The 27,899-nt window shown below is 36.9% G+C and overlaps 1 protein-coding gene across 39 annotated transcripts in view; it reads left to right on the top strand.

The window, feature by feature from the left end:
- Window positions 1-27,899, top strand: part of ptprda (protein tyrosine phosphatase receptor type Da) — a 945,911-nt gene that overhangs the window by 748,086 nt on the left and 169,926 nt on the right. For 27 of the 39 annotated variants that reach the window (XM_089127357.1, XM_089127359.1, XM_039669504.2 and 24 more), the window contains one exon: window positions 23,560-23,705. In XM_089127357.1, the coding sequence (XP_088983483.1) occupies window positions 23,560-23,705 (146 nt within the window). Of the gene's footprint in view, window positions 1-23,559; window positions 23,709-27,899 lie in introns of all 39 variants that reach the window. The other 12 variants (XM_039669468.2, XM_039669466.2, XM_089127761.1 and 9 more) reach the window with 1 other exon arrangement.

Here is a 27,899-nt window from a genome sequence, read left to right as displayed (position 1 = left end):
ACTACATCACTATCATTCCTTTGTTCTATATGATTTCTCCTACTAATGTATATAGCCATTTTTGCTTTCCCAAGTACAAAGTTCAACAGCTGACATTCGCCACTTCTACTTCTCACATATTTAAAACCACAAATCAAAGTCTGCACAGAAAACACTTCATTAAAACAATTAAAAATTGGGTAACACTTTACGGTAAGGGTACATGAATTATCATGAATTCATGTATAAATTAATGCATGAATTATGCATTCATTCATGAATTAATATCTCATGAATCATCAGGAACTTACACAAGTTCAACGTTTTTCATTCATGACTTCATGAATGAACAACACCTTAATTAAAACATTAACTAAGATGAGCACATCATCATCAATTATGATTTATTACGCATGATCATGATGTTTCCTTTGTTCACAGTTATGCCACCATTAATAGCAAATTGTTCATCAGTGTTTCAAAGGACCTAGTCACCACTTTAGTTGAGGGGCCACACACATGATGAAGTCATTGATAGATAATGCTTAGTTAATGATGACTTCTGTATTTGATTAACAGAGTGTGCTATGAGCTGTGATTGCTCTATTTTGTTGTCTGTCCAAAGTAGTCATCATTAACTAAGCATTAATCTATTAATGACTTCATCATGTGTGTGGCCCCTCAACTAAAGTGGTGACTAGGTCACTGACCTAGACTAAGAACAAAGAACACATCATGATCATGCGTAATAAATAATAATTCACGATGATGTGCTCATCTTAGTTAATGTTTTATTTAAGATGTTGTTCATTCATGAAGTCATGAATGAAAAATATTGAACTTGTGTTAGTTCCTGATGATTCATGAGATATTAATGTATGAATGAATGCACAGTTCATGCATTAATTTATACATGAATTCATGATAATTCATGTACCTTTATTGTAAAGTGTTAGCAAAAATTGTTTTTAACATGTCAAACAACTTCTTTAGCCTACAACAATAAGCAAAACAGTGGAAAACAGTATCTCTTTTAGAACAAAAAGGGCAATCATGACTTGATTCAGAATTCAAAACAGAGACAAAAGCATTAACAGGAATTATTCCATGTAAAACCCTCCAATGAATGTCAGCTGTTTTTTTTGGTTAATGGTGGCTTATATATAGCGTTCTCAACTCTGGTCTCAATTTTCATCCAAACTCAAAACATCACGCCAAGGAGTGTCAACTTTTTGATGTAAACCCTTTTTGTTAAAAAAAACTTTACACAAGCCTTATATAGCTGTTTTCCATTAACATCATTAAAAGCTAAACACATACAGATAAACACAAACACATCTTCAGTTGTAGAAAGATTCCAACATGATCATTTAAACTGGGAGATATAACAATTTTAGGAAAGGGATGCGACTCATTAGGACAAATAAGTCCTTCACAATAGTCTTTGAGTGTATTTGATTCCTCTGATGTAAGAACAGATCACAACTTCTGTAAAATTTGAGTCATTGTCCGCACAGATTTCATCTTCAGACAAGCAGTCACTTCCTCAGCGTTTGCAAGTTCAGCCCCTGCCAAAGTTACAAGTTTTCTTAAAGTTGTGATTTCAGCTTGAATAAGAAGTTTAGTGAATGTGCTGCTTGTGCTCATAACATCCAGCCTCGCACCATTTACCATTGGTTCTTCCAGCAACCAAAATAAGGAGTTTGTACTTTCAGACTTCTTCACAATAACAGCTCCAAACTTTAAAAACATTTTTATAAAAAACAGGTAAACATGATGTGTCAATCTTTTTAGGATCCATTAAAAACAAGGATTTGTCGAGGTTCATCCCATTAACAGATTTCAAAATAAGACTGGTTACTGTTCTCCAACTTGCATTTTCAGAGCTTATTAAAAAACTCTGCAAAAACTTCAATTAAAAAAGCAGCAGTTCTACTTTGCAGATGGACCAGTCCTTTGTCCACCTTCCTCTTTTGGTAAATACAAAATATTTTGTATCACCCAATGTAATTTGCCCCAAAAGAAATCAATCAAAATTGAGAGAGAGAGAGATAAGAAAGTAGAGAGCTTCCCAAACCAAGTGATTGACATATGAAGACAAAGACGACAATGATACATTATGAAGATTCCCTAAAAAATGAAAGCAAACTGCTAAAACAGCATTGCATGTATCCCGTCATAGACAAGGCAATCTCAAAATGAAATGTAGTGAGCTCGGTGACAAAATTGAGGTTTGAGGTTTCAGTTTAGTGAGGGATTGTCTGTGTAGGCGGCAGTGGAGGATGTTGAGTGTCTGTCTGCTGTGGAGATAGATTGTAAGCTTTGTCTGTAACAATTAGGAATACTGTTCCATCATTAATGAATAACTTCAGGAACAAATGAGTAATGCAATATTAACATAGTAACTTATTCATTTTAAAAGTGGTCATTTAATTTTAAAGTGGTAATACTCCAGTCATGTCTAGTGGGTAACCATGATCTTCACTTTAGAATTAATTATAGGTGTACATTATACATTATTCACATTAATTCTGAACCTATATATAGTTGCCTAGTTCTTAGTATTTCTCTGGGAGGTATGAAAAAATACCAGTTATTGATTAGCTAATAGTGAACTACCACATTTGACTAAGTGCTATTACTTAGTAATTCCTTAATCAGAGTTTCTTGTTAGTTAGTAGTAGTTAGAATGTTAACATTGCATTACTCATATGGTCCTGTCTAGTTATTAATTAACAATGTAACATAATTCTAAAGTACTGCTTTGTTTAATAAAAACATGCAAACTCTGTGTTCAGATACATTCATAAACGGCAGCATTTTAAAACAACTGACTGATCTGTTGTACTGTCAAACTGTATCATCAAGATGAATTAAGGCTAAAAAAGTCTGAATTTACCAAATTATCACTTAACAGTGGATGATTAATCATTAAGCTTCTAATTACTAATTTCCTCATATTTCTTTTTTTGTTTTTTGTTTAGCAAGTCAAACATACAAATATACTAATATAATTTTTATTTTGAGCATAGAGTAAGGTTAACTGAATGTACTAACTATAGGGTTAAGTTTGGGGTTAGGGTTCGGTTTAGGGTTAGTTACTTTAATAATAAAGTATAATTTACTATAGTAGATGAATGTAAAGTGTAATTACGGGACCATAAAATAAAGTGTACCATCAAAAACTATGATCTATAGCAGTTTCAGTGTGGTTCTCTGTTTATGATGTCACGTTCTCCACCACTGTCGTTCTCCAACAGGATTACCAGAACATAGCTAGTAAAACTTTTGCTCATTTTGTAGCTTGTGAAAGTGGGGACAGACTTCTGAACTCTTGTTCTTCAAACAACAACAAATAACCAAAGATATGTATGGACTCTAGTGAGTGTGTGAAGATGAAGGTCTAATTATTATATATTTTATAACAACATGGAGAAAAAAAAATGTCAGGTTCAGCTCACCATAGCGGAGAATGTCTTGTTTATGATTAGCAAATTAGTAAAATTTTAAAATCAAGGAAGTTGTCGAAATTGCAATGAGTTCCACATAAACTATAGAATAGTATAAATGTTGAAGCATTGTTTTTATTATTATTATTATTTTTATTGTGGTTATGAAAAACACAACCACACAGTGGCTGAGCATAATTTGTTTCCTTTTTTTTTTCAATAGAATAGTATAAATTCAAAATTTGAAGGTTGCTAGGGTTGTACCAATTTTCAAGACCGGCGACTCCAAGGATTTTAGTAATTACAGGGCAATATCAATTCTCCCGTGAAAATCTTAGAAAGACTTGTCTATTCGGGATTATTTAATCACCTGGATGCTAATAATATTTTATACAAACATCAATATGGTTTTCGGAAACGACACTACTGAGCATGCCCTTATTCAACTCGTGAACTATTTTACTCGTGATATTTTATTATCAAGAGCTGAGTATTTCTTCAGCTCTTGATAATAAAAAATATGCTCTTGGAGTCTTCCTGGACTTGAGTAAAGCATTTGATACGGTCAGTCACAATATCTTGGTTGCTTAACTTAGTAGATACGGAGTGAAGGATGTTGCCTTGAGAGGGTTTAGAAGCTTCTTAGCTAATAGAGAGCAATATGTTTACCTGGAAGGCTATGATTCAATGAAGTCACAAATTAAGATTGTGACCTATTGATAAGGTAAATATTTATCAAACATGTTTACTTATGCATACGTTTATATATAGGAAACCAGATCTACCAGACTCTTTCCAGAATTTGTTTATTCCTATCTCATATGTTCACTCATTTCACACTAGACATAGCAATAATAACTTAGTCTTACCAATCACACGAACTACAAGACACCAATTTAATATTTCTTTTAGAGGTCCTAAGCTCTGGAGTGAGTTAAGTCCATCGTTGCGATCAATGTTCTCTTATTCAGCTTTTAAAAAGCATTTGAACTATTGAGCATTTTAAGCATAGTTTACTATTGCTAGCTTGGTGCCTTTATGTAGTTTTTTCTAAGTATTGTTTGTTTATATTGAATTGCTTATTATCGTTTGTTGTTTATTTTTATGTTCAATTTTCTTTGTTTTGTGTGTTCTGTTTTTTGTTGTTGTTCTTTAATGCTTAGTCTGCATATCTCGTGAGTTAATAGGAATAGGAGTGGAACTCTGTACAAGCCTAGCCTGGCTTCGTTCCCTCTTTGCATTGTTCTGTACTTGTACTAAACGTGCTAAACAAATAAACATAAACATATTTTGTTTGCAGTAATTATTAACTAATATGATATATAAACTAATAATACACATTTCAGTAATCATATCTAGTCAGCTGAAAAGGCCTCCAGTGTGCCAAAATAACTTCAGTTCAGGATCAAAATAAACATCTATTGTCAAATAAAAAAAAGAGGAGCAATGATAACAAATCAACTAAATATAAATCAAATTTAAATTTAATTATTAAATTTAATTTAATAAATTTTGACCATTGATTAAGTTATTTTTTAATAACTGATTGTACATTATATTTTGAAATATAGTTATCATTCAAATTCTGTTAAATTGCAGTTTTACATAATAATAGACTTAGATATAGATTTTCTTGATCACCAACCCCAGTTTTTGCTTTTTCTCTCTCTTTAGAAACTTTAGATTTAGTTTCAATCTGAATTGTTTTTTTGTTTTTCTTTTCACATTCATGTTAATGACCTCTAAAAGCTTCTGGCCAAATGACTTTCTGTTTTCTGATTATAGTAGGATTTAAAAATACTGTGAAGAAAAAGTGGAAGTGGTTCATCAGGAAATGTACGACTGACATTATAAAGAGCAAGAGAGACAGTCAGAGGCCAGCGCTCACACATTCGCTCATGTTTGTCATGCCCACAAGCTTTACACAGTGGCAGCTGTTTAGCCTCTGCTGTCACACACACACACACACACACACACACGCACACAAGGACATAGGTTTGGTTTGAACATTCCCGGTGGTGGGGTTTGATTTGTGATGTATTTAGCGGGGTCCTGGGACATGCTCCCTCTTAAGGTTTATTTATTTGATTGTTTGTTTGTTAATTTATTTCGGGCGGCACTGCGCGTCATGGATGGTGAGAGTGGCGAGGAGAGTTGAAGTCAGGTCAACTTTATGGTAATAAGTAATGACACTGTTCGGCGTTTCCGAACACATTAGTTTCCAAGCGATAAGAGGGCGCGGGACACTATTTCGAGGCAAGATTTTCATGCTAGAACACTTTTTTTTCAGTGGGAATGCAAATTCTAATAGCACTTAACCATGAACACAAAAGCCACACCACACAAATAGCTTTTAATTTGTTTATTTCATTAGCACACATGTCACTATAATTGTTAAGTTCTTTCCATCAATAAATTTTCTGCAAAAATAATGATCGACATGCTTGTTTGCTTTGCGTCCCCTTTAAAAACAGTTTTAAAAAAGATCACGCATTCGATCTACGTCAGAGCATCAGAGCTTCCACGAATCTTTCCGCTGGCAGAGCGGCGAGAGCGAATTTTGCCGCTCTTGCCGGTGGCGGTGTGAACGTAGGTTCATCAGCTTTAGGATTTTGACTTTCATCTCTTGGAAAATCTGAAGGCCAGGTTTTTCCATAAGCTGTCATTTGGAACACAATGCACACACACACACACACACACACACACACACACACACACACACACAAAAAAAACTGTTCAGTCAAAAATTCAAGAAGGTCCCAACTTTAAAGCTCAACAACAACTTGCACATGGCCTTATGAAAATGTACCATAGTTCTTGTAATTGTTCAACTGTAGCATTCTATGGTGACTTTGCAGTCCCATTGCATTATTGGATTCTCTCTCTCTCTCTCTCTCTCTCTCTCTCTCTCTCTCTCTCTCTCTCTCTCTCTCTCTCTCTCTCTCTCTCTCTCTCTCTCTCTCTCTCTCTCACACACACACACACACACACACACACACACACACACACACACACACACACACACACACACACACACACACACACACACGCCCCGCACACAGAGAAGGATAAATGCAGTTTTCCCTATTATCATATCTCTTTTTACCAGGTCTGTCAGATGTGAAGAAAGATGGCATTGGATAATTCTCATGGGGGCGTCACCCAAATCTAGTAATAATCACCTGCATGCAAATTAATTCTCTACTCTGCATGCCAGCTCATGAATATCTATAATGCATATGAGTTCCGCTAATGAGTGATGAACAGAGAGTGCAAATCACCAGCACTTGTGAGAAAACACACATCACACTCTCGTTGCACATTTGCGTAAAACTTTATTTTAAATATTTGCATAGAACTAATATAAGTGAGGTATTTTGTATACAATTGTGCTGAAATCCTCACATTTATTTAGAACAGAAAAGGAGATATTTTAAATAATGAACCATACACTCTTTTCCATTTAATTATAATAGATGTGTACTAAAAGGCTTAAAAAAAGATCTAAAAGAACCATCCCTCCATCAACTGTGGAGTGGTTGTAGAGATTTATATTATTTTGCGCCATAAAAACAACATATATAGCTTGAAAGACCCAGCCCCCATTTACTGCAGTTACATGGAAAATAACAACTGGTACATTCTTCAAAACATCTCGACATTAGGGTGTAAAATGTGACAAAAACTGAACATTTAACAGCTGGCTTTCGTTTAGCTAATAAACGACTACCACAACAGCTGCTGTTCTCAGGGACTCATTTGTTCAACAAACAAACTTCTTCTCGCAAAAAAAAAATAAAAATAAAAAAATCAATCAATAAACAAAATAAAATAATAACATAAAACATGGGATCAATAAACTAACGAGTGAGGCTCTTTCTTCTTCACAGAATGAAAGCAACGGCAATTTCACACTTCCTGAACTGCTGCCGCTCATTATGGGATTTAATTGGCTGAACTATTCCGCCCAGTCAGCCGTGACCATTTGGGCGGAGCAGGAGATATTTTCACTATTACGTCCCATCAGGGGGTCGTCATGACGATCGCTGGAAAACACACACACACACACACTCTCTCTCTCTCTCTCTCTCTCTTTCTCTCTCTCTTTCTCTCTCTTTGTTCGTTCATACTCCATTTGTACCAGATCCAAGATGTATTGATCAGACAGTAATTAAATTGCCCTCTCTCTGTTTGATATAGATTTATAATCGCAGTGTAAATACTCTCATGACATTTCAACACGGCAAACTCAATACTGCTCACGAAACACAATAATCACTGCATGCACGAAACATTCTTCATCTGTGACATCACAATAAGAAATGTTCAGTAATGTGACGTGAGTGTTTGAATGCTTTTTAAGTGGTTCAGTTTAAAGGCTTGTTAATCATATTGAGACATGGATCCCTGATGTCACATAAGATGGGAAAATAAGACCTGTTGAACACTGATCTCTCTAGAACAGCATCTAGATGTCCTTGAAGCCAAGAAGCAACTCTGATGGCCTCCGGTTTGGTGCTTTAGGTTCTGTCTCCAATGACACCCTCAGCTGCTGGACAATTGGGTAGTCTGCAGTAGGGGTTGCACAGATTAGTTCTAGATAAGCTCTGCCACTACTAATCATACTTTTTCAGTTGTGATAATTGCAGAAGGAAACTGTGTCCTGTTGGACCTCAGCCACACGATGTTATATTGCATTACATCACATGAATGCATTTGGCAGATGCAACTTTTACCTTAAGTGACTTGCATTGCATTCATTTTGTCAAAGTATACATTTTGTCAGTAAATGTATTCCCTGGGAACCAAACCCATGACCTTGGCATTGCTAGTGCCATGATATAGTTGGGTTACAGGAATGCCATTAACATGAATCCATTTGCCAGACACTTTTTTCTAGTGCGTTCAAGGTTACATTTCATCAGTATGTGTGACTTTAGTCAGACTCTGCAAGACTATGCAAAGCCTAGTTTACTGTGAGCTCCACAATAGTGCATTCAGAATGCACAAAGGGGGCGCTCATGAGTAGGGTTGGGTATCGAAATTCGAGTATCGATTGGAACCGGGACTAACTTTTCATTTTTCCCGGAATCGTTCAAAAGTTAAAATTTCGATTCCTAGTTTCGATATTCACAGTCCGCCGAGCAGAAGAAGAAACCGCTGAACAACACCAAAGAAGAAGCGTCTTCCGGAAGTGTTGGCATAACCGCGCGAGTCGAACATGAGTAGCTTACGTCGGTGGTCCAAAGTGTGGCTTCACTTTTCTAAAAATAACGAAATCTCGGCAAAATGCTAAATTTGTGATAAAAGGAGTATTTGTGACAGAAGGAGTATTTCCTTCAGAAAGGATTATTTCCTTCAGAAATACCATTGGTTAGCAAGGTTAGCTAAACTTTTTTGACCCTGCCTCTTAAAAGAATCGGAATCGAGAATCATTAGGAACCGGAATCGAAACAAGGAATCGGAATCAGAATCATTCAAATTCGAACGATACCCAACCCTACTCATGAGCACCCTTCAGAATGATAATATGATGTACGGGACTCCCTACGGTCACTGACATTTACCAGCGCAGGCCACAAAACTGCAATTCAACCGTGATCTTGTGATCTGAGGACAGTTGATTTGTCAGTTGAGTAATGTCAACATTTTTAGAGTCATGAAGTAGATTAACCTGAACCTGACAATTTTTTTCCTCCATGTTATAAAAAACAATAAAATATTTTACCATTTTCATAAAAAGAGTTCCGTACTTATAATTGCATGCACGCAGGCACACACACACACAACACACATACACTCCCTTCTGGCAGTCCTGAGGAGTATTTGTGTGTCTGTGTCCCACTGTGCCACCTCACACAGTCACTTCCCCTCGCCATCTGTGAAACTCCTCTCAGCGAAACCAACACCATTCTTCAGTGTGTGTGCGGAGCCAGTGTTTTCCTAGATCTTTACGTTATACATGGCAAGAGGTTTGTGTGTCTAAACAGACAGGATGAGACTCATTTGTTAGAGAGAGAGAGAGAGAGAGAGAGAGAGAGAGAGAGAGAGAGAGAGAGAGAGAGAGAGAGAGAGAGAGGGAGGGAGGGAGGGTAAGAGAGACAGGGAGAGTGTCAGCATGATAAATGGCATAAATCTAACTGTGAAGACTGTAGGCTAAGAAAAAACGACAAAGCGAGAGAGGAAGAGAAAATGAGGGGAAGAATGAAATGGAAGCCAATTCTTCATCTTCTCTCCTTTTTTTGTTCAGTCGTTTGTGTGTGTGTGTGTGTGTGTGTTCTTCCATCCACAACAAGGAAGAGACAAACAGCTCTGGATCTGAAGGTAGATCATGTACTATAAGGAAGTATGGAATTGGATGTGTTCTAATCAGAGGTGATCATGCCTATGCCCTATTTCCTCTACATTTAGAAAATGGCTATTCGTAACATAAGTGAAAAGAACCATTGCTACCACTTCTCAAAGGCAAAGCTAATGATCTTCTGTTATACTTGAATTTATCCCTGTTTAAAACACTTTTTTTCTGTTTATTAATAGATCAAAAGAATTAACTGCATAATAATACCATCAATTACTGTAGTGCAGCTGGCTTAATTTACGTTGCACCTTGTGCAGGCTTAGAGTTTCTGATGCAGTGTGAAGATTCTTGGGAGTAAATTGCCTATCAGTTGAACCCCACAAAAACATTAATTTCAAAGGTTCTTTTGAAGTAATTATTTTGAGTATTTCTGCTTGGAATGGTTCTTTCTTCGAAATGTGCCCTGGGAAGGCATCATCTCTGCCTTTTGGAACAGACTTACTTCAGCATCACACTTTTTTTTTTTTTTTGATGTGTGTGCATGTTAATTTCTGACTAGTTATTTCATTCAACACACATCGCTGGGCTCTTAACAAGGAGAAGACTATTTCACATCAGAAGACTTATCAACAGACTATCCCAGTTTCCTTTAAGCAGGTCACGTGGTCAGTTCCAATAGACTCTCTGGAACAAAAGACGAGTGAAATCATCAGCATTTCTTTTTCTCACAGAGAGCAGGAATGAATAGAAAGGAGAAAAGATAAATCAATAATTAATTATGTCTATTTCTAAAGCATCTATTCAGAGCTATCTGCATCCTGACCAAAGCACATTTTCCATTTTCATTGAAAATGAGTTCATTGCTGTTTGTTTTAAAAGGTGCCATTTTTACAACCAAGTCAGCTTCTTAAGATGACCCTGCCACCTGTCACAGAGTCACATCTAATACCCTTAAAGTACCTCAGGGTTCAGTTCTTGGCCCCCTTCTCTTCTCCATTTTCACAACCTAAATAGACCCAATCATTAAGACACACTTCTTGCGCTGCTGCTGGCCTACTCCTGCTGTGCAGCTACTCCTGCCAGTCCAACCTTAAAACACTACATTTCCAGTTTATATATCTGACATTGTGTGTCTCCATCTTGGTCGGATGAAGTACCACCACCTTCTGCTCAACCTTGCAAAGACAGAATTTGTTTTCTCAGCCAGTCAACCACAACGTCACCATACGGATAGGCTCAAAAACCAAACTTCACTGGCCACATCGCAATGACAGGCTAGTCATGCTGTGTCATGCATTCCACTGCAATGCTCTGTTGGCAGAATAAAACTTCTACAGACCTGCCCTGATGAGAAAAGGAACCAGGTCTTAATAAGGCCTAAATGGTCAATCGGGTTAGGGCACCTGTGCTTAAGTGTTTATGCTTTTAAAAATTAATGTAGAGGAAAAATGCAAGGGTTTGTGAAACTTTCAGTGTTTGTTGCATTGCCCTTGAACATAGACATTTGTTGACTATTGACAGATGAGTCCAGCTGTGCTTCCAGAAATGCACTTCACATTAGTCTGACTTTATTTCTAACTCACCTGGCTCTTTCCACACCCACACATATCTACTGTTGCATCATAATGTTGCATCATAACATTCTGTAGGGTGTATAATGTAACAGGTGCTTGTATTCTGTTGACTTTTTTCTCCAGGAGTATGCTGTGGTGATAGTTTTTTATAAAAAAAAAAAAAAAAAAACTTTCTTGGCCTTAAACCAGAAGCCATGAGCTTTATTAACAACAACAACACAATAAGAAATGATGGGTTATTTTTTTATTTATCTTTTTATTTAGTTATTATTTTTATAGTTATATTTTTATTTTTTATTTTACACTAGAAAATTGCACTTTGTTCCCGCCAATATACGTACACTTTGGCCTTTGTCCACACTTTGCCCATGGTCAGCTGTTGAAGTAAATATTAGTGAGGAGAAAGTTAGTTTACTCTTTTGGGATAACCATGAACCATCACACACACACTCAAGGCCAGATCCTCAAGCTAAACATACACACTGACACAGAATTACATACTAGGTTGTCCTGTTACTGTTGTTGGTCACATTTGGAGTCTCATAGGAATCTGTTCTGATCCATATCTGTGCCATCTGTTTGAGTGTTTCAAAATTACTTTTAAGTGAACATCAAGTAAAGATAAGAACACAAATGTAAGAATTTAAATGTGACCAGAGGCGAATGTCAATACCTCAACATGAGCCAAGGCTTGCGGGGGCCGTGAAGTGACAGTCGCTGTTGCCTGGGGAACCAGGTGATGTCCGTGACCCCGCTGCGTGAATCAGAGTCCAAAATCCTTCTGTAAATCCAGGCTCAGATTACAGAAGTTTTGAAATCTTAAACGATTGTGAAATCTGGTTGTTTTGTTCTTTCAAGTCTCAAACCTGCAAACAAATTTAAAATCATGGCTTATCACACTCTACAAAACATTCTTAAGATTATCATGTCAGAGCCATATCATATCATGTCATTATCATTTAGCACATCATGTGATCTCACAGGGATGTGGATGTAAACAAAATGGATACTGTGTCGTGGCAATTTGCTGTAGGAAATTTTATGATTAAACATTGTAAAGGCAGTCGTGTTGTTACCACATTCCGACCAGCCATTCGTCCATCTCGGTTGTCCTCTGGACCCCTACAGTTGCCTGTTGTTTCAAAAGTCCTGTAACTTCTGTTTCCTTGTAGACTTGTCTCTTATTGGTTATTGTGGAAGTACTGATGTAATCATAGTCGTAACAATCCTGATTTAAAACCTTAAAGGTGCTCTAAGTGATGTTGGGGGACACCACTTCTTGTTGACATTCGAAGTATTGTCAAACAAAATGGAGGCTAGCAAGACCCTCACTCCTCCTCAACTCATCCCTTTCCCCTGTAGTTTTACTGATAGTTCATTCAAGGTGTAATGTCACAAAGTTAGATAAATGCATTCATATAATGCAGTACAGAATGCAGAAAAAAGATAAACATTACCAGAAAAACAAGATAAAACTTTTCACCACCTGAGGTTATAACTTTAGCTCCCAAACAAGGATGCAATGATACCAAGATAACGTTAGCTTCCTGTTTCCCAGTGAGCATAAACAACAGCTCTGTCATAAACAAATTTTGACAAAGTTGTCAATAGGCTATGAATGAACATTCAAATTCATTACAAACACTTAGTGAAAACGATCATTCACACAAACTGTCGCCATACTGAGAGTTTGCTTGATCATTTAGAATAGAGAGTGATCGCTAGCTGCTAGAAACCTATATATGTTGTATTCTCCAAAGCTAACTCTGGTTGCATTGTTCTAGCTAATTATATCCTTGTGTTTGTTAGGCGAACATGAAAGTCTGGATTTACCCACCTGTCCAGCAAAAACAGAGCTACCTGAATGTCGGATTGGAAGCCCTTCTGCCGGTGGAGTTCTCACCACCTTTCAAAGGCTTTTCAAATATAAATTTGGGACTTTTTTCCAATCTGTTCATCGTAACGTTGGTCATGTGTCAGTCATATTAAGCTTAAAGAGAATATAATTCTAACTTCCCTCGTCTTCATCCTTCTCTCTCCTCCACACCCCCCTTCATGTGTACGTGCACCAACCCCACCCCCAAATCCTTCTTGTCAGTTATTGGCTGGAACACTGTTTGTTATGTTTCGTGGTGCAGGTTGTCCCAGTTTGTTGTTGCTGTCGTTTGTCTACAGAGGCCGTGTTTTTTTACAGTGTGTTCAGGACAGGCAGCTAGCTCATAGTGATGAGATGTTTGCTGTATATGACAAAAAAACGTTTTGGCCTAAAAAAAAAAAAATGACATAGCTTAGAGCACCTTGAAACATCAAACATGTTTGCTATTGGCAGGGCATCCATGTTGTGTCCACAAACAGATTGGAAGGTTTAAGATTTGATCTTTAAACTCCTCACATTACCAGATCATTTGGGTCGAACATTTTAACCGACCAATGCCCTGGATAAGATTGTATATTTATTTGTTTCTCTTCAAATGTCGGGAGGGGTAAAATGGGCAAAAAATCGTCCTGAAACTCCTGTAGCCTGAGCCCGGCTTAAGAGGATCAGCTGTTTTATCAAGTGAAGAGCATGATGTGGAACATGAGATCATGAGACTCTTATTGCGATTAAAATGTTTGTCTGTTTCTCTCTGCCTGTCTTGCTACTCATGGCCACAATGGAAATTATGAAGGTCAGGTGCACGGGAATGGTAGTCGGCGAGAATTCAGTGATAACGGATGTTGACGTGGTCGCCTCATGAATCAAATCGCACGAGTAGATGATGTCGTTCTTATCGAAGGTCGTCATCTGGCCGTTAAAACGCTGCTCTCAGAGGAAAGATCATCGCTCAGGTCCCGCGAGCTGTCGCTCTCCAGAGATTCTCATTAGCTGAGCATCAGCCATATGGAGCTCACACACACACACACACACAAGCTGAGCTTCTGTTGAGGTCAGCCTCATTTTTATGTTAAACAAACACACAAGAACTGTGGGAGTGAGAGGGCACTTTTTTTAGTATCTAACTCTAGTGATCGTAGTCGTCTGATGTGGATAAATCAAGTTACTTTTAATTCTTTAGCTCTTTATACAATACAGATTGTTTCAAAGCAGCTTCACAATGATAAACAGGAAAATAGTGATACACATTTGATCAAATTCGAGATAAACTAAAATTCCACTGTAAAGCAGCTCTAAAAAGACAGTAATGTCTATTATTCAGCTCAATTCAGTTCAATATTGATTAAATTCAGTTCAATAACAGTGTCGATGTTGCAAAATGTATCAGTTGTGAAACTAATTATTTACTAGGGATGGGCATTTTTTTAATATATAACCTTTGAATATTTGGGCTCATAAAAATCGAATATTCGAATATGTTTTTATTTAAATGACGTTTAACGAAAAAGTCGTTATTTTTTAAGTTGATTTTTTTTTTTTTACGTTTTTGTCACCATTTCTGAACAGGTTTACGATTAGGCAATATACACAACAAGCTTAAAATATGTTAAAGTTTTCTTTTAGTTGAAAACATTAAACAGTAGGCCTATGTGTAAACAAAACAAAAAAATCATTACTAAAAGCATGAATGAAAAAAAAACCTAATATAGCAGATTGCGCCAGATATCGTACAGAACGTACACACACACTCGAGTCAGCATATGATTATCGTGTTTATATTGATTGACGTTTATGTTGAGAAAAACAATAATGTCTACATGCAGAAGGGGTGCCGCCAGCAATTTATGCTTGAGTGAGTCAAGGCGTGCACTGACAGATGCTTCAGAGACACAAATATATTGATATTCTAAGTTTCTAACAGCACTTTGCACTCTCTCAATGAAAATTAAAGGAAGTATATGTCTCAAAATAATTTTGCTATTAGATAAGTTATCATCTCAGATCATGCGTGGTCCAGCTGTGCTTACCTGTAGTCGTGATGCAGTGTTGCTGCTGTCTTTCCTCATTTCGACTGTTTGGATTCCATGTGATTTCTCATTGTGGTGAATAATAATTACAGATTGAATATTCGAAAATTCGAATATTCCTGCACACCCCTATTATTTACCTAATGGAATAACCGATTGGCTGAACAGCAAACAACCCAAACCTATCTTGATGTCTTTCATTTGAAAACAGTGTTGTATGTGTTTGTGTTGCACATTATATTTGACAGACAGACTGATGTGTGTGTGTCTCTCAAGTATGTGTGAGCCGGTCACCTCTGGCAGGGCAGATTTTATGTTGTTGTGGCCGTTATAAAGTCGCTGTGCTGTGAAAATAGCTTGAAACATTCTCATACCTCACCATTAAATTAATGCTGTGTGAAAGGTCACACTGCTCTCACACAAGTGTGTGTGTGTGTGTGTGTGTGTGTGAAAGCCAACCCTTCAGTCTTTTTTTCAGAGCAACTATGATATACAGCAGCACCAGAAAATTTGCTAAACCGTTACATCAAACTGAAAAATTACATTAGAGATTTAAATATTAAAAAATATTAAAGTGATAATTTTTTTTTTTCCTAAAAACTAACGGTCCTAATATCAAGTTCCTACTGATTGTTAAAGGTGACGATACACAGAACTTTTTGAGCAATGTTGCTGGGCAATCTTGCCGTGCGATTGTTGCTCCGGGCACTTTCCCATTGAAAATGGGCAATACATTTCTATCTGGATAATTTAGATTGGTCATGGGCCCTGTGCCTTCTAAAGGTTAAGTAGCCTATTTATTTATTCATTTTTGTTATATCAATCCGGCCTGAGATCACACCAGCATTAGCTTGTTCATCCAGTTGATTCCAGTATTCAAACACATTGAGACATCTAACATAATGAAGAAAAGTGACGTTTGTGAAAAGAGAAGATCCATATACAGATAGACATCACATTCTTAAGTGATGAGAGTGAACAAATCTGTTTTGGGTGGTTTTCAGTCCTGTTTCTCTGATATCCTATGTTTATTTATAATGTATTTTGAATGGACACAGTCAGTCAACAGCAGGCGTGAGTGTGTTTCATGTAATTTGTCTGTAATCGCAGTCATAAATGAAGTGCCTGTGTTCCTTAGACGGTTTAAGACACCTGCGCTGGTCCTGATGCTCCTGTGTAACTAAATGTTTAGCGTATTTAGGTCAAGCAGCTGTGATGTTGTCATATACTTAAGTACTCAGTTACAAGTACTGTTACTTCAGTACCAAGGCATCTGTGACAAGCGCTTGTCAGCATCAGATTTTCACTTTTGGGAACGGTTTGCAAGCATTAATAACGTTATTGTTGTATTGTTTTCATTTGTTCTATTGCTTTTGTTTATAAAATCAGTTGTGTGTGTGTGTGTGTGTGGTAAAGTGCTGTTGTCTGTTTTAATCTGCTGTTCTGCTGGTTAAAGTGTCTGTTTGAGCGGTGGCCAAAAATAACCATGCAATATAATCACAGCAGCAAACGTTCCCACACAACCTGAACCCTCGAACAGCACCCTCGATCCCTTTCTCTGAGACAGATACGCAGACAGACAAGAGGGTGTTGTGAAATATTCTGTTCATTTGTTCATCCTGGTAAATTTTTCAGTGTTCCCAGAGTTCATTCAAACACACTGAATGCTCAGATCTAATGTGTTTAACACACACTCCTATGATGCTCATCTGCCGGTTATATCTACAATTAGGGTCTGGAACTATTAAGATAACATTTTATTTTGAGTTTTATTTTTATGCTGTTTGTTTTATTTTTTTATATTATTTTCTTTTATTTTAATTTATATTTTTTATTTAATTTTAATTTCCAATTCTGTTATTAAAATTTGGAACAAATACAGTTTGTTTGTTTATTAAAGGGATACTTTAGGATTTAGCATTAAGCTTTGTATTACTAGAAAACCTGTAGTAGTTTCGAATTACCATGCTTTCCACCCTCATATTTCGAATTTTCCATGCTTTCCACCCACCCCACATTCTCCCTGAGACTAGAGATTTATGTTTGTTTGTTTTTTGTTTTGTTTTTTTCCAGTTTGTCTGGAAAAAAAATCCTCCGATGACGCAAAAATCATCAACTAGCTTCATCTGAGGATTTTTTGGCCAGAGGCAGTCAGTAAGTAGTAGGGGCTGTTCTGCATGTTTTCAACACACCCATAGAGGGTGGGATCTCACTCACAGAATGGACACATAGTGTCAGCCATCTTTTTTTGGAAGCTAAGCTAGCAGGCTCTTGTTCTGTGGAGAAAGCTGTGTAGTAACTCTATGGGTTACCATCCTCTTTTTCCCGGTTATGTCCGGCCGTCGATGTCCGGTATTCAGATTTTGCTTTCTGCAGTCGCCATTCATTGTTTACATGCACACCTTTCGTTTTAATCTAACTGAATTCATTGAAATTGGTGAATCTGAATGTAATGTTTACATGAACGCTAAACAAGTGATCGGTTGATGTGCGTTTCAACATTGCTTAGAAAATTCCCGCTCCTACATGAGAGATACGATACGAGACCGGTGCGTCTCATAGGTGTCGCTCATCGGTAATCACGCCATCGGCCTCTCGCCGTTCTCCACAAAGCGCTAGCCTCATCCTGTTCGTCACAGTAAACATAATGAATGGTGACTGTAGAACGCAAAAGCCGAATCCCAGACATTTTGAGCAATCGCGAAACACATTTTCGGGCAGACTCATCACGGAGACTCACTAGTAGCCAAGACTTGTTGTTTAACTACTGCAATCTGTTGCCGGTAGGCATGGCATTTTGGGTATCTATACTTTACTGGAGTAATTATTTTTCATCCGACTTTATACTTCTACTCCTTACATTTTCATGCAATTATCTGTAGGCTTCTTTCCACTCCTTACATTTTAAAAATAGCCTCGTTGCTGCTATTTCATTTCGGTTTCTTGTCATTTCTGCTTGACAAGAAAAAAAAAACATATCTTGGAATTGTTCATGTGATTCTGTCACTCCTATTGGCTGTTTTTAAAAGTTGAGAATCCTGCTATATAAATGAGCATAGTACTTAAACAGGAAGGTATCAATCAGGAAGGTATCAGTCAGGATTATGAGTTATTTTTATTTTTTGATTAATCACATGGATTACTCATTAATTTTGACAGCACTAATGTTTAGTGTATATAGACAAGACAACCATACAAGGGTATTTTTTACAAAGCCTACCCTGGGTACACCAATTTTCTTGTCCGTTGCCCTCACAGATTCCTGCAGCTAAGCTTATGTCTGTTTGACTTTTGCACCATTACAATACTTATAGGCCCCGGTGGCACGACCTAAGCTTTTGTCCTTTATGCACCATTTGCTGACAGTGTTGATTGGTTGAGTTTGATGAATGAAGCCAGAATAGAAAATGGAATAGATTTTTTGTTTCACTTCTCACAAAAATACATTTTATGTGTTTTAACTGTAGCTATTATCATCTCCATGCTATGTTGATATGATGTTAGATGATGTCGGTATGTTATAATAATACTCTTTGTCTAATGCTGAAGTATTTGTGATTTTGATAGGTTAACAGCATCTTTAAAGGAGAGTTGTTTCTGAGCAGACGCATGTCTGACAGACTGATCATGAAAGCGTTTCTGACAGACAGCAAATACAGGCTGCTCATGCGAGAGAAATTGAACATGTCACTTAGCTTTTGAAGAAGAGAACAGACAGAAATGTTTTCTGATAGACAGAGACTGTTTCTGTAGTTCTGAAATACTCAAATGATCTACTGTCTCACACACAGAGCTCACTGTATGCCACAACGCAGTGCACACAACTGCCCTTTTCCACTGTGACGAGTGAAGCGGAAGTAACAACGGCATTATCATGCAGTATTACATGTGATGAGTGGAATACTTGAGGCAGAAAACATTTCAAACCGTTTACTACAGTGTCACATGACACCATTTCGTACAATAATCTTGCCTGGCAGCCTGATCAAATAACCAAGAACAAAAGCACAGTTAATATCACTATCTGTGTATGTGTCACAGTGGAAATGGAAGTTCACAAAAGATCTGATTTAATTGAGTATATATAATCTGATGCGCTGTGGGTTTTAGAGTAAAGCACGACACTGGCTATGTTTACATGTAACCAAATAGCCCGTTAGTAAAGATTGGCAGCTCAATCGGATTGAAAAGCCTTTATGTAAACACCTTAATCGATCTGATTGAGCTTAATACAAATTAAATTTAAATCGTATTGAAAGGGGTGGTTTATTCCTAGTCTGCGCATGTGCATTACAATGACGTAATGAAGTACGGCACACAGAACGAGCTGTTCTTCATGTTTAATAAATTGTCATATAAATGAGTGTCCCGTCATTCTAAAATTCTTCTTTCACTCAGCGTTTGTGAAGTGGAGCAAGACAACATCCCACCAGCCAGTTGTTGTTTCTGATTCTCATCCACAGACGACTGGTTTTGGGCATTTTTACTTCCGTGATAAATATAAGCAGCATGGCAAAATGGTTTATATGCTCATTGTCTCCAAATTATGAAAAATTATCAGAAATGGATAAATATAAGTCTGGTATTTAAAAAAAAAAATAATAATAATAATTTAGGAGACTGATTATTATGTGTAAAAGCCTGGGAATTGTATATTTGTGCAGTGTGTGCATAAAAAAAATCTATTCGAATTTTGAAGTTTGTGAAATAAGCGTGCACATTAACCCGATCACGTTTAGTGTTCATGTAAACAATATATTCAGATTCATCAATCGGAATGAATTCAGTCCGATTGAAGCAAAAGCTGTGCATGTAAACAGCCACTGTGTGCATTTGGAGTTTGTTTGTAATCACATTTAAAACACTATTAACATTTTTTACAATCATAATCATAAAAATCAATGTGCAGCCCTACTGTAGAGTTACCCATAATCCCCTCTACGAGAAGAACATTCATATTAGAAAATTTTTTTTAGTGCATTTTACACTAGAAATCTGCTGTGGCATAAATCTGTCGAGTTTTTCTGAATCAGACTAAACACACATCTGCCGGTCAGTGTTTGGTTTTACTTTTCACAGCCTCATGTGTCACGTTAAAACAGTGCAATTACGGCCAGAACAAGTGTCGTCATATTTGAGGAGCAGCAGCTTCTCTTTTTTAAGCAAAAAAAAAAAAAAGCTATTTCTCTGTTCTTGTGGTGGTGATGTGCAGCGTGAGCTCTTAAGCGGGATTTACTGTCGACCCCAAACGTCATTAGAGCAGATTCACTGACAGCCGCATCTTTGATGTCGTATTCCACGGCGGCACGGCGCGTGTACAGATAACTGTATGACACCCGTCCTGACAGCCGCAGAAGATACGATTTTACGTATTTACATGCTGAGAAAACTGCTCTTTGAAGTACAGAGAGACAGAGAGAGAGAAACACAGGGTGGGTGTTGGCAGTCGTCGGCAGATATTTTGGATCGTTCAGTAAAATCCCTCTGGACGTTGTGGTGACACCCTGCTCACAGATCCAATTATAGACATGGACTATGAGATACGTATGTCACATCCTGCATTAACCGGTTTGCATCATCCTTAACGAGAGATGGTCAAAGCGACAATCCATCATACTAGGACTGTGCCGTTGTTGTTATTGCTAACTAGAACAAATACATTGCTTAAACATTCTATTTGTTAAATTTCCAAAAAATATTAGGTGAAAAACTAAAAAAATTGTAAATGTTCCCTTGAAATAATTACGTACTAAAATAACTAAAACTGAAATAAAAATCAATTAAAGATATATAGAAATATAAAAAAAAAACTTGATGAAAATGAAGCACATACACATGAAGCACATACACATACATTTGTTTGTTTGTTTATTTATTTACTTATTTATTCACACACAGTGGTGTGTAGTAACTGAATATATCTGGATTTTACATAATATATCTGGATTACATAATCAGATTCCAATAATGTAATAAATGATTGTTTAAAATACTCAGAATCAGAATGCAGTTACATTTTTTTATTAATTACATGATTACTTAATGCACACAATGACAGTTGTGTGTGTGTGTGTGTGTGTGTGTGTGTGTGTGTGTGTGTGCATATATATATATATATATATATGAAGAGTTCAGATGCAAAAGCCTCTAAATGCCATTTGAAATTTTCTTCTAGAATGTTCATTTTTATCAAGCTTGTATATTTAAGTTCAGTATTTTCACTTAAATGGCAATTAATAGGTAATCTTCATTGCAATTTAAGTGAAATTACTGAACTTAAATATACATGCTTGATAAAAATTATCATTTTAGAAGAAAATTTCAAATGGCACTTAGAGGCTTTTGCATCTGAACTCTTCATATATATATATATATATATACAGGGGTTGGACAATGAAACTGAAACACTGGCCAATGTTGGAGGTTTCACATCTATATGCCTGGCGGCCAATCTTCAGAGTGAAGCACGGGTGGATCAGTGATGGTTTGAGCTCCAATATCATGACAATCCTGATTGTATTTGATGGACACGACACTGCCGAGGACTACCAAACCCTTCTGGAGGATCATGAGCACCTGATGCTCAAACCGTGTATCAGCATGATCATGCACCAACACACACAGCAAGACTTGTGACAGAAGGGTTTGATGAAGATGAAAGTGACGTTGAACATCTCCCATGGTCTGACAGTCACCAGATCTGAATATTATTGAGGTGTTTTGGAGGAGTGAGTCCACCAGCATCATATAGTGACCTGGACACTGTTCTGGAAGAGGAACGGCTCATAATCCCTCTGGTCACTGTGAAGGACTTCTATCTGTCAATTGGTGCTGTATTTGGATGCAAAATGAGGCCCTCACCATTCTAACAAATTATTGTGTAGTAAAACCAGGTGTTTCAGTTTTTTTGTCCAACCCCTGTGTACAGTATGTATCTATGTATGCATGTATCCTGCATAAAGTTTTTTTTTTTAATGATCCGCTGCAGTGTGTGCTACATATTTCAATATTTTTACCTTGATGCTCTTTCAGTTATGTTAGTCACTGTTTTTCAGCTGTCTGAATGTATTTGAGTTTAATTGCTTGTTTCTCTCACATCAGTGAGTCATTTTTATATAGCTTTAGATTATGTATTAAGTTGCTAATAAAGATAAAGGACAAATGCTCATTCTGCAGTTTTTTTTGCATTTGCATTTGGAGTTTGGCGAGTATTAATTTTGGACTCTAGGATTCATTTACCATCTATTCTAATGACACCTAAGCTGCTCTCAGATCATGATGTAAATCTCTTAAAATAAATGGCAGTTCTTATCTTACTTCTCTGATTTCCTGATATGCTGCTGCTCATTCCATCACACACACACACACACACACACACACACACACACACACACACACACACACACACACACACACACACACACACACACACACACACACACACACACACACACACATAAAATGGCATGTTGGTAATCACAGCAGAATCAGGGACAGTGAGTCATTGTTGTTAAAAATAAAAAAAAAATAAAAAATGTTATTATACTCAAATAGATGAATGTTCGAATGGATGCCGCCATGGAATGAAAAATAAAAAAGTACTTTTTATCTCACATTTCACACTTTTTTTTCCCTCATAATTTTGAGTTTATATCACAGTATTTTAGGAGAAAAGTCGATAACTACTTTAAGATACGGCAGCAGTAAATTGCAAGTAACTAACACTTAAACCTAACCCTAACTATAACTCTATACATGTGCATGTAGTTAATTATTATTACTCAGTACATACTAGAGTACAATAACTATTTCACCTTAAAATAAAGTGTAACCAAAAAGTTAGAATTGTGTGATATAAACTCACAATTCTGACTATTTCTTTAATTTCATCATTTCATTTTATTTCATTATTTCATTTCTTTTTCATTTTTTCATTCATTCATGTTGAAAACAAGCTTCCATAATTTATAAAAATACCAAATTAACCAGGGAGAAAAAAAAAACATATCTAAGTAAAAAGTAAAATAAATAAAAAATCAGTAACAACAGGGACAAACAAAAGATACATAGAAATATTGGCAAAATTAACTTTTCAGTACTTTACAAGGAACAATTAGGAACAATAATGAGAGGCATTCTGAGTCAGCATAATCCTCTGATTTCTGCGACATCAGCAGCCTTCTTCGTTCATGGGATTATCTTCAAATCTTTCCTCTTGTTCATTTGATTGCATTTACTGCTGTGTTGTATAACTATGTCTCGCCCCAAGAGCGCAAGGCACACAAACTCTAACCTCTGTTCAATAATCCGCCTGAATCAGTTGTGTAACAACGTCTCTTCTCGCTTTCTCTTTCAGCGCCACCAAAGTTCTTAAGAACCCCGAACGATCAGACGGGTGTTCAGGGCGGCGTTGCCTCCTTCATCTGCCAGGCCACAGGTGACCCACGGCCCAAAATCGTGTGGAACAAGAAGGGGAAGAGAGTGAGCAACCAGCGTTTTGAGGTATTAGGTCTATTGTTCTGATGTAAAATGCTCGACAAGTGAATGCTAACAATAACCACGCCCCCATTGAACACACCCACCACTTCAGCCACACCCATCCATTTCATATTCTCACACCACTAACCTGCATGATTGCTCATGGCCTGGGCCCGAATTCACAAAAAGCTTTATCAAAATTTGAGAAAGTTCTTAAAATCCTAAAAAGATTATAACAATGTTCCGAAGTACAATACTTAAAAACACTTTAGAAGTGTTTCTTTAGAAGTTCTCGAATATTTTCTTAAGATCATCTTAAATGTGTGTGTGTGTATATATATATATATATATATATATACACAGTATATATATTTTTTTATAAAATGGCATTGGTGTTATCTGTAAAAGCATGATAATTTTTTGTCTCTACTAGCTTGAAATGCTGCTGAAAATTTTACCACAATTACAAAATAATAATAAAAAAGACGTCTCTATTGGATATCTCTTTGTAATTTTTTTTAATGTAGCCTATTTCGAAACCATCAAAAAACTTGTTGGAGGTTATCCTAACTTTAAACTTTATTATTATTATTATTATTATTGTAACATTATTTTCAAGAATTTGAATTCTTTAGTTTTGTCTTATGATCTATGGCAAGAGAAAATATTTGAACTTTAAGTATTTTTGGAAAAAATAAAATATTCTTAATTTCCCTTAGTTTAATTTACTAAAACTTAAACCTAAACTTAAACAACTACAACTAAAACATCTATGAATACTAATTAAAAAAAACTATATAGACAATATATATATATATATATATATTAACTAAAAAAATAAAATAAAATACAAATAATGATAATGTTTTGTGAATCCGGCTCTTGATCTCAATAGCTTTGCAATAAATAATTTGAAGAAATGATGGAACATATTCTCTCTTCAAGCATATGCTTTGGATTTATGAAATGCACTTTATTCCCAAAAGTTTGTAAGGAACTTTTTTTCCTCTTCTGTTGATCGTCTCATTTGCTTCTCAGTGCATGTTCTCTTGTCTAACGTGCCTGGATCCTGTATGTTTATTTATCTGTTTTTGGATCGCCACCTCAGCCCAGCATGATAAACGCATAACAGCTGAACACTGATAAGATTTTTATTAATTTCGACCATCTTCCCTCTTCTGTTCGGCTATCATCTGGCCACTAATCTATGGATGCCTATCGGCTGATATGGCGCCTTTTCGCCTGCAGAAACTAAATCTTATCAACGTTCATTACATGCTATACAATACTAACATTCCAACTAATATGCTAACCTTCGATTCGCAACAAAGTCTTCACCCTCACCCATGCCACTTACTCATTACTACTATCTCTTTAAACTAGGGCTGTCAAATCAATTAATCGTCTAACATAAATCTCCTAACATAAAATATAATATGTGTGTGTACATAAATGTGTGTGTGTACACAGTATGTGTGTGTGTGTATGTGTGTATATATATATATATATATATATACACACACACACACACACACACACACACACACACACACAGGCAAGCGCACACATACACACACACACACACACACACACACACATACATATATATATATATACCGTAAAACTTCAAATAATAGCCAAGTCCCAAATAGACGCCTGTCTCTTTTACACGCCTAGTGTGGCTGCAGGTTTGGGTAAATACAAGCCGGTCTCAAATAGAGGCCGGTCTGTTTTTTGTTTCGGTTTGTATTAAATCTTCTAAAACCCGTCAGATCGTCCGCTTTTTGGTGGTCGCCAAAGCAAATTTTTGTCCTGCCAAAGTCTTTTTTGATCGGTGAGTGATGTAGAATATATGACTGCTGGGCTTGATAGGGCGTGAGCAGGGAGAGCGCGCCTGAAAAACGCACGCACTCTCACATCTTCAAACAACACACGCGCTTTCTTGCTCTCTCTCCCTCTCGCATATTAATCAATTAACACAACAATAAAAGGTCGGAAGACCACAGTTTCCCGTGAAGCATTTGGAGATTTTTAGAGATTAGAGACTCAATGAACAACACTAAATTATAAAGGCTCATAGTCTCATAGACGCCTATCTCAAATACAAGCCAGTGCAGTTCAACGATTTGGGAAAATAAAAGCCCGGGCTATTATTTGAAATTTTATGGTATATAGACAAATTTAGATGCGATTAATCGATTCAACAGCACTATTTTAAACATAATGCTCAGTTTCTACTTGGCTTCGTTAGCCAACGACCGCATATGTGTGAGCGCGTGGTCATACCCACATTTCTTTGCGTGAAAAGTGACATTGAAAAAAAAGACAGAGTATGACCACTGATGTATTTAAGTCTGTAAAATGGAGAACCCGTCCTGGTTGGTTCTGTCAGAAGTGAGTATACATCTCCCCAATTGCCACCAACTAACTGTCTGTGAGCGTCCTGTGTCCCGTCCGTCTGGTGTCAGTCGGTCTCGTCGAGGCTAATCGACTGTCTACTGTTGTTCTTTCTAATGACGTTTTGTGCCTGTGACGTTACATCTCCATTCTCGTTTCATGTTTCATATGATCAACTTTAAGAGTGGGCCAGATCACGCTAGCTGAAAGTTGCACGGCCATCCCATTCTTAAAGCCACCGAGTTTACTCGTGAAACGTCTGGTTGAAGAATTTTGCATTGCCTTCATACATTCACTGAGCATTTTACACAAAGGAATTTTATTGTATTTGTTCAAACATGTAACAAATTTCTGCCCAGTGCATTATAAGCATGTTGTCCTTCTCAAAAGTGCAAAATTCTGTGAAGTGGTAAAGGACAATGTTGTCCCATCAGTCCTTGCTTCAAACTCTCAACTACAGATTCCTAATTTTTACACAGGGAGGGACGTTTTTACTGCTTGCTAAATATTTATCATCATAACACAAAGCTTCATGTGCTCGTCGTCTGTTAATTATGATCCAAAATAGATAATTATTTTGTCTGCTTTTTAAAACAAAAAGATGAGGAGGATGGATAGCATGTGCCAACAGCAGGAAACTTGGTAACACTTTAGAATACAGTTCCATCATTAATTATTAACTACACAGAAACAACTGAGTAACACAATATAAACACTCTAGTAACTACTATTAACCAAAAATCAACTTTGATTAAGGAATTAGTAACTAATAGTGCTTAGTCGAATGTGGTAGTTCACTATTAGCTAATCAATAACTACAATATTTTTTTCATAATTAGGGCCCAAGCCCTGAAAGGGCGAAGGCCCTATTGTTTTCCTTGGGATTATTATTAGGGCCCAAGCCCTGAAAGGGCGAAGGCCCTATTGTTTTCCTTGGGATTATTTTTCTTCACTATTATTATTATAATAATTATTATTTTACTACCTTTTGGGCACTTTTGGGGCCCTTAACGTGCTCGAAAACTCTTGAAACTTTGCACACGGGTCAGAACCCGCGGCCATCAGAGCCGGGCTGAAGCTGGTACCCGGGCGTGGTAGGGCGGCTCGTCAGCGCCCCCTGGAACGGGGTCCGAACACTTGGTCCATAACTCAAACACGCTTGTATGTAATAAAATGAAACTCGGTACACATGTTGATCTCATCGTTTCATCTATACCTCACACTCTTACTTTTTACCCCAGCCCAACAGGAAGTCGGCTATTGAGGTTTGTTTGTAAAACGCTCGCAATGGAATGTCAAATACTCCTCCTAGAGCTTTGATCCAAATTCGACGAAACTCGGTCAGCGTGAAGTCAAGACATTGAGGATGAAAGTTTGCGAGGGGATTTTTTATATCTCGAACGGTTTGTCCGTGGCGAGGAAACGAAATAATGGCGAGAAACGTGAAACAGGAAGTGTGTTATAACTTCAGCATACATTAACTGATCTTGATGAAACTTCAGCAGTGTTTTCGCTGTAAGAGACCGATCACATGGATGTGACTATTGTGAGTCAAAATTATAGCGCCACCAACTGGCAGCAGGAAGTGTGTCACTTTCAAAATGCTTTGAAACCACTCTCTTATTTTTAACCGATTTGCTTCAAACTTCATCTGTATAATGTAAATACACGGCAGATGTAGACCTGTGAATGAATTTTTGATATCTTTGATACTGTTGCCGTGGCAACGAATCAAACTTTAACATTCTTTTTTGATGCTTTTGGGACTCTTAGCATGCTTGAAATTGCTTGAAACTCAACAGATACATCACATTTATTAGC

Source organism: Pimephales promelas, chromosome 1 (genome assembly GCF_988280905.1).
Source record: "Pimephales promelas chromosome 1, fPimPro1.hap1.1, whole genome shotgun sequence".
NCBI classification, from domain to species: Eukaryota; Metazoa; Chordata; class Actinopteri; order Cypriniformes; family Leuciscidae; genus Pimephales; species Pimephales promelas.
Note: the sequence above shows the minus strand (reverse complement) of the source record. Positions and strands in the feature narration are given on the sequence as shown.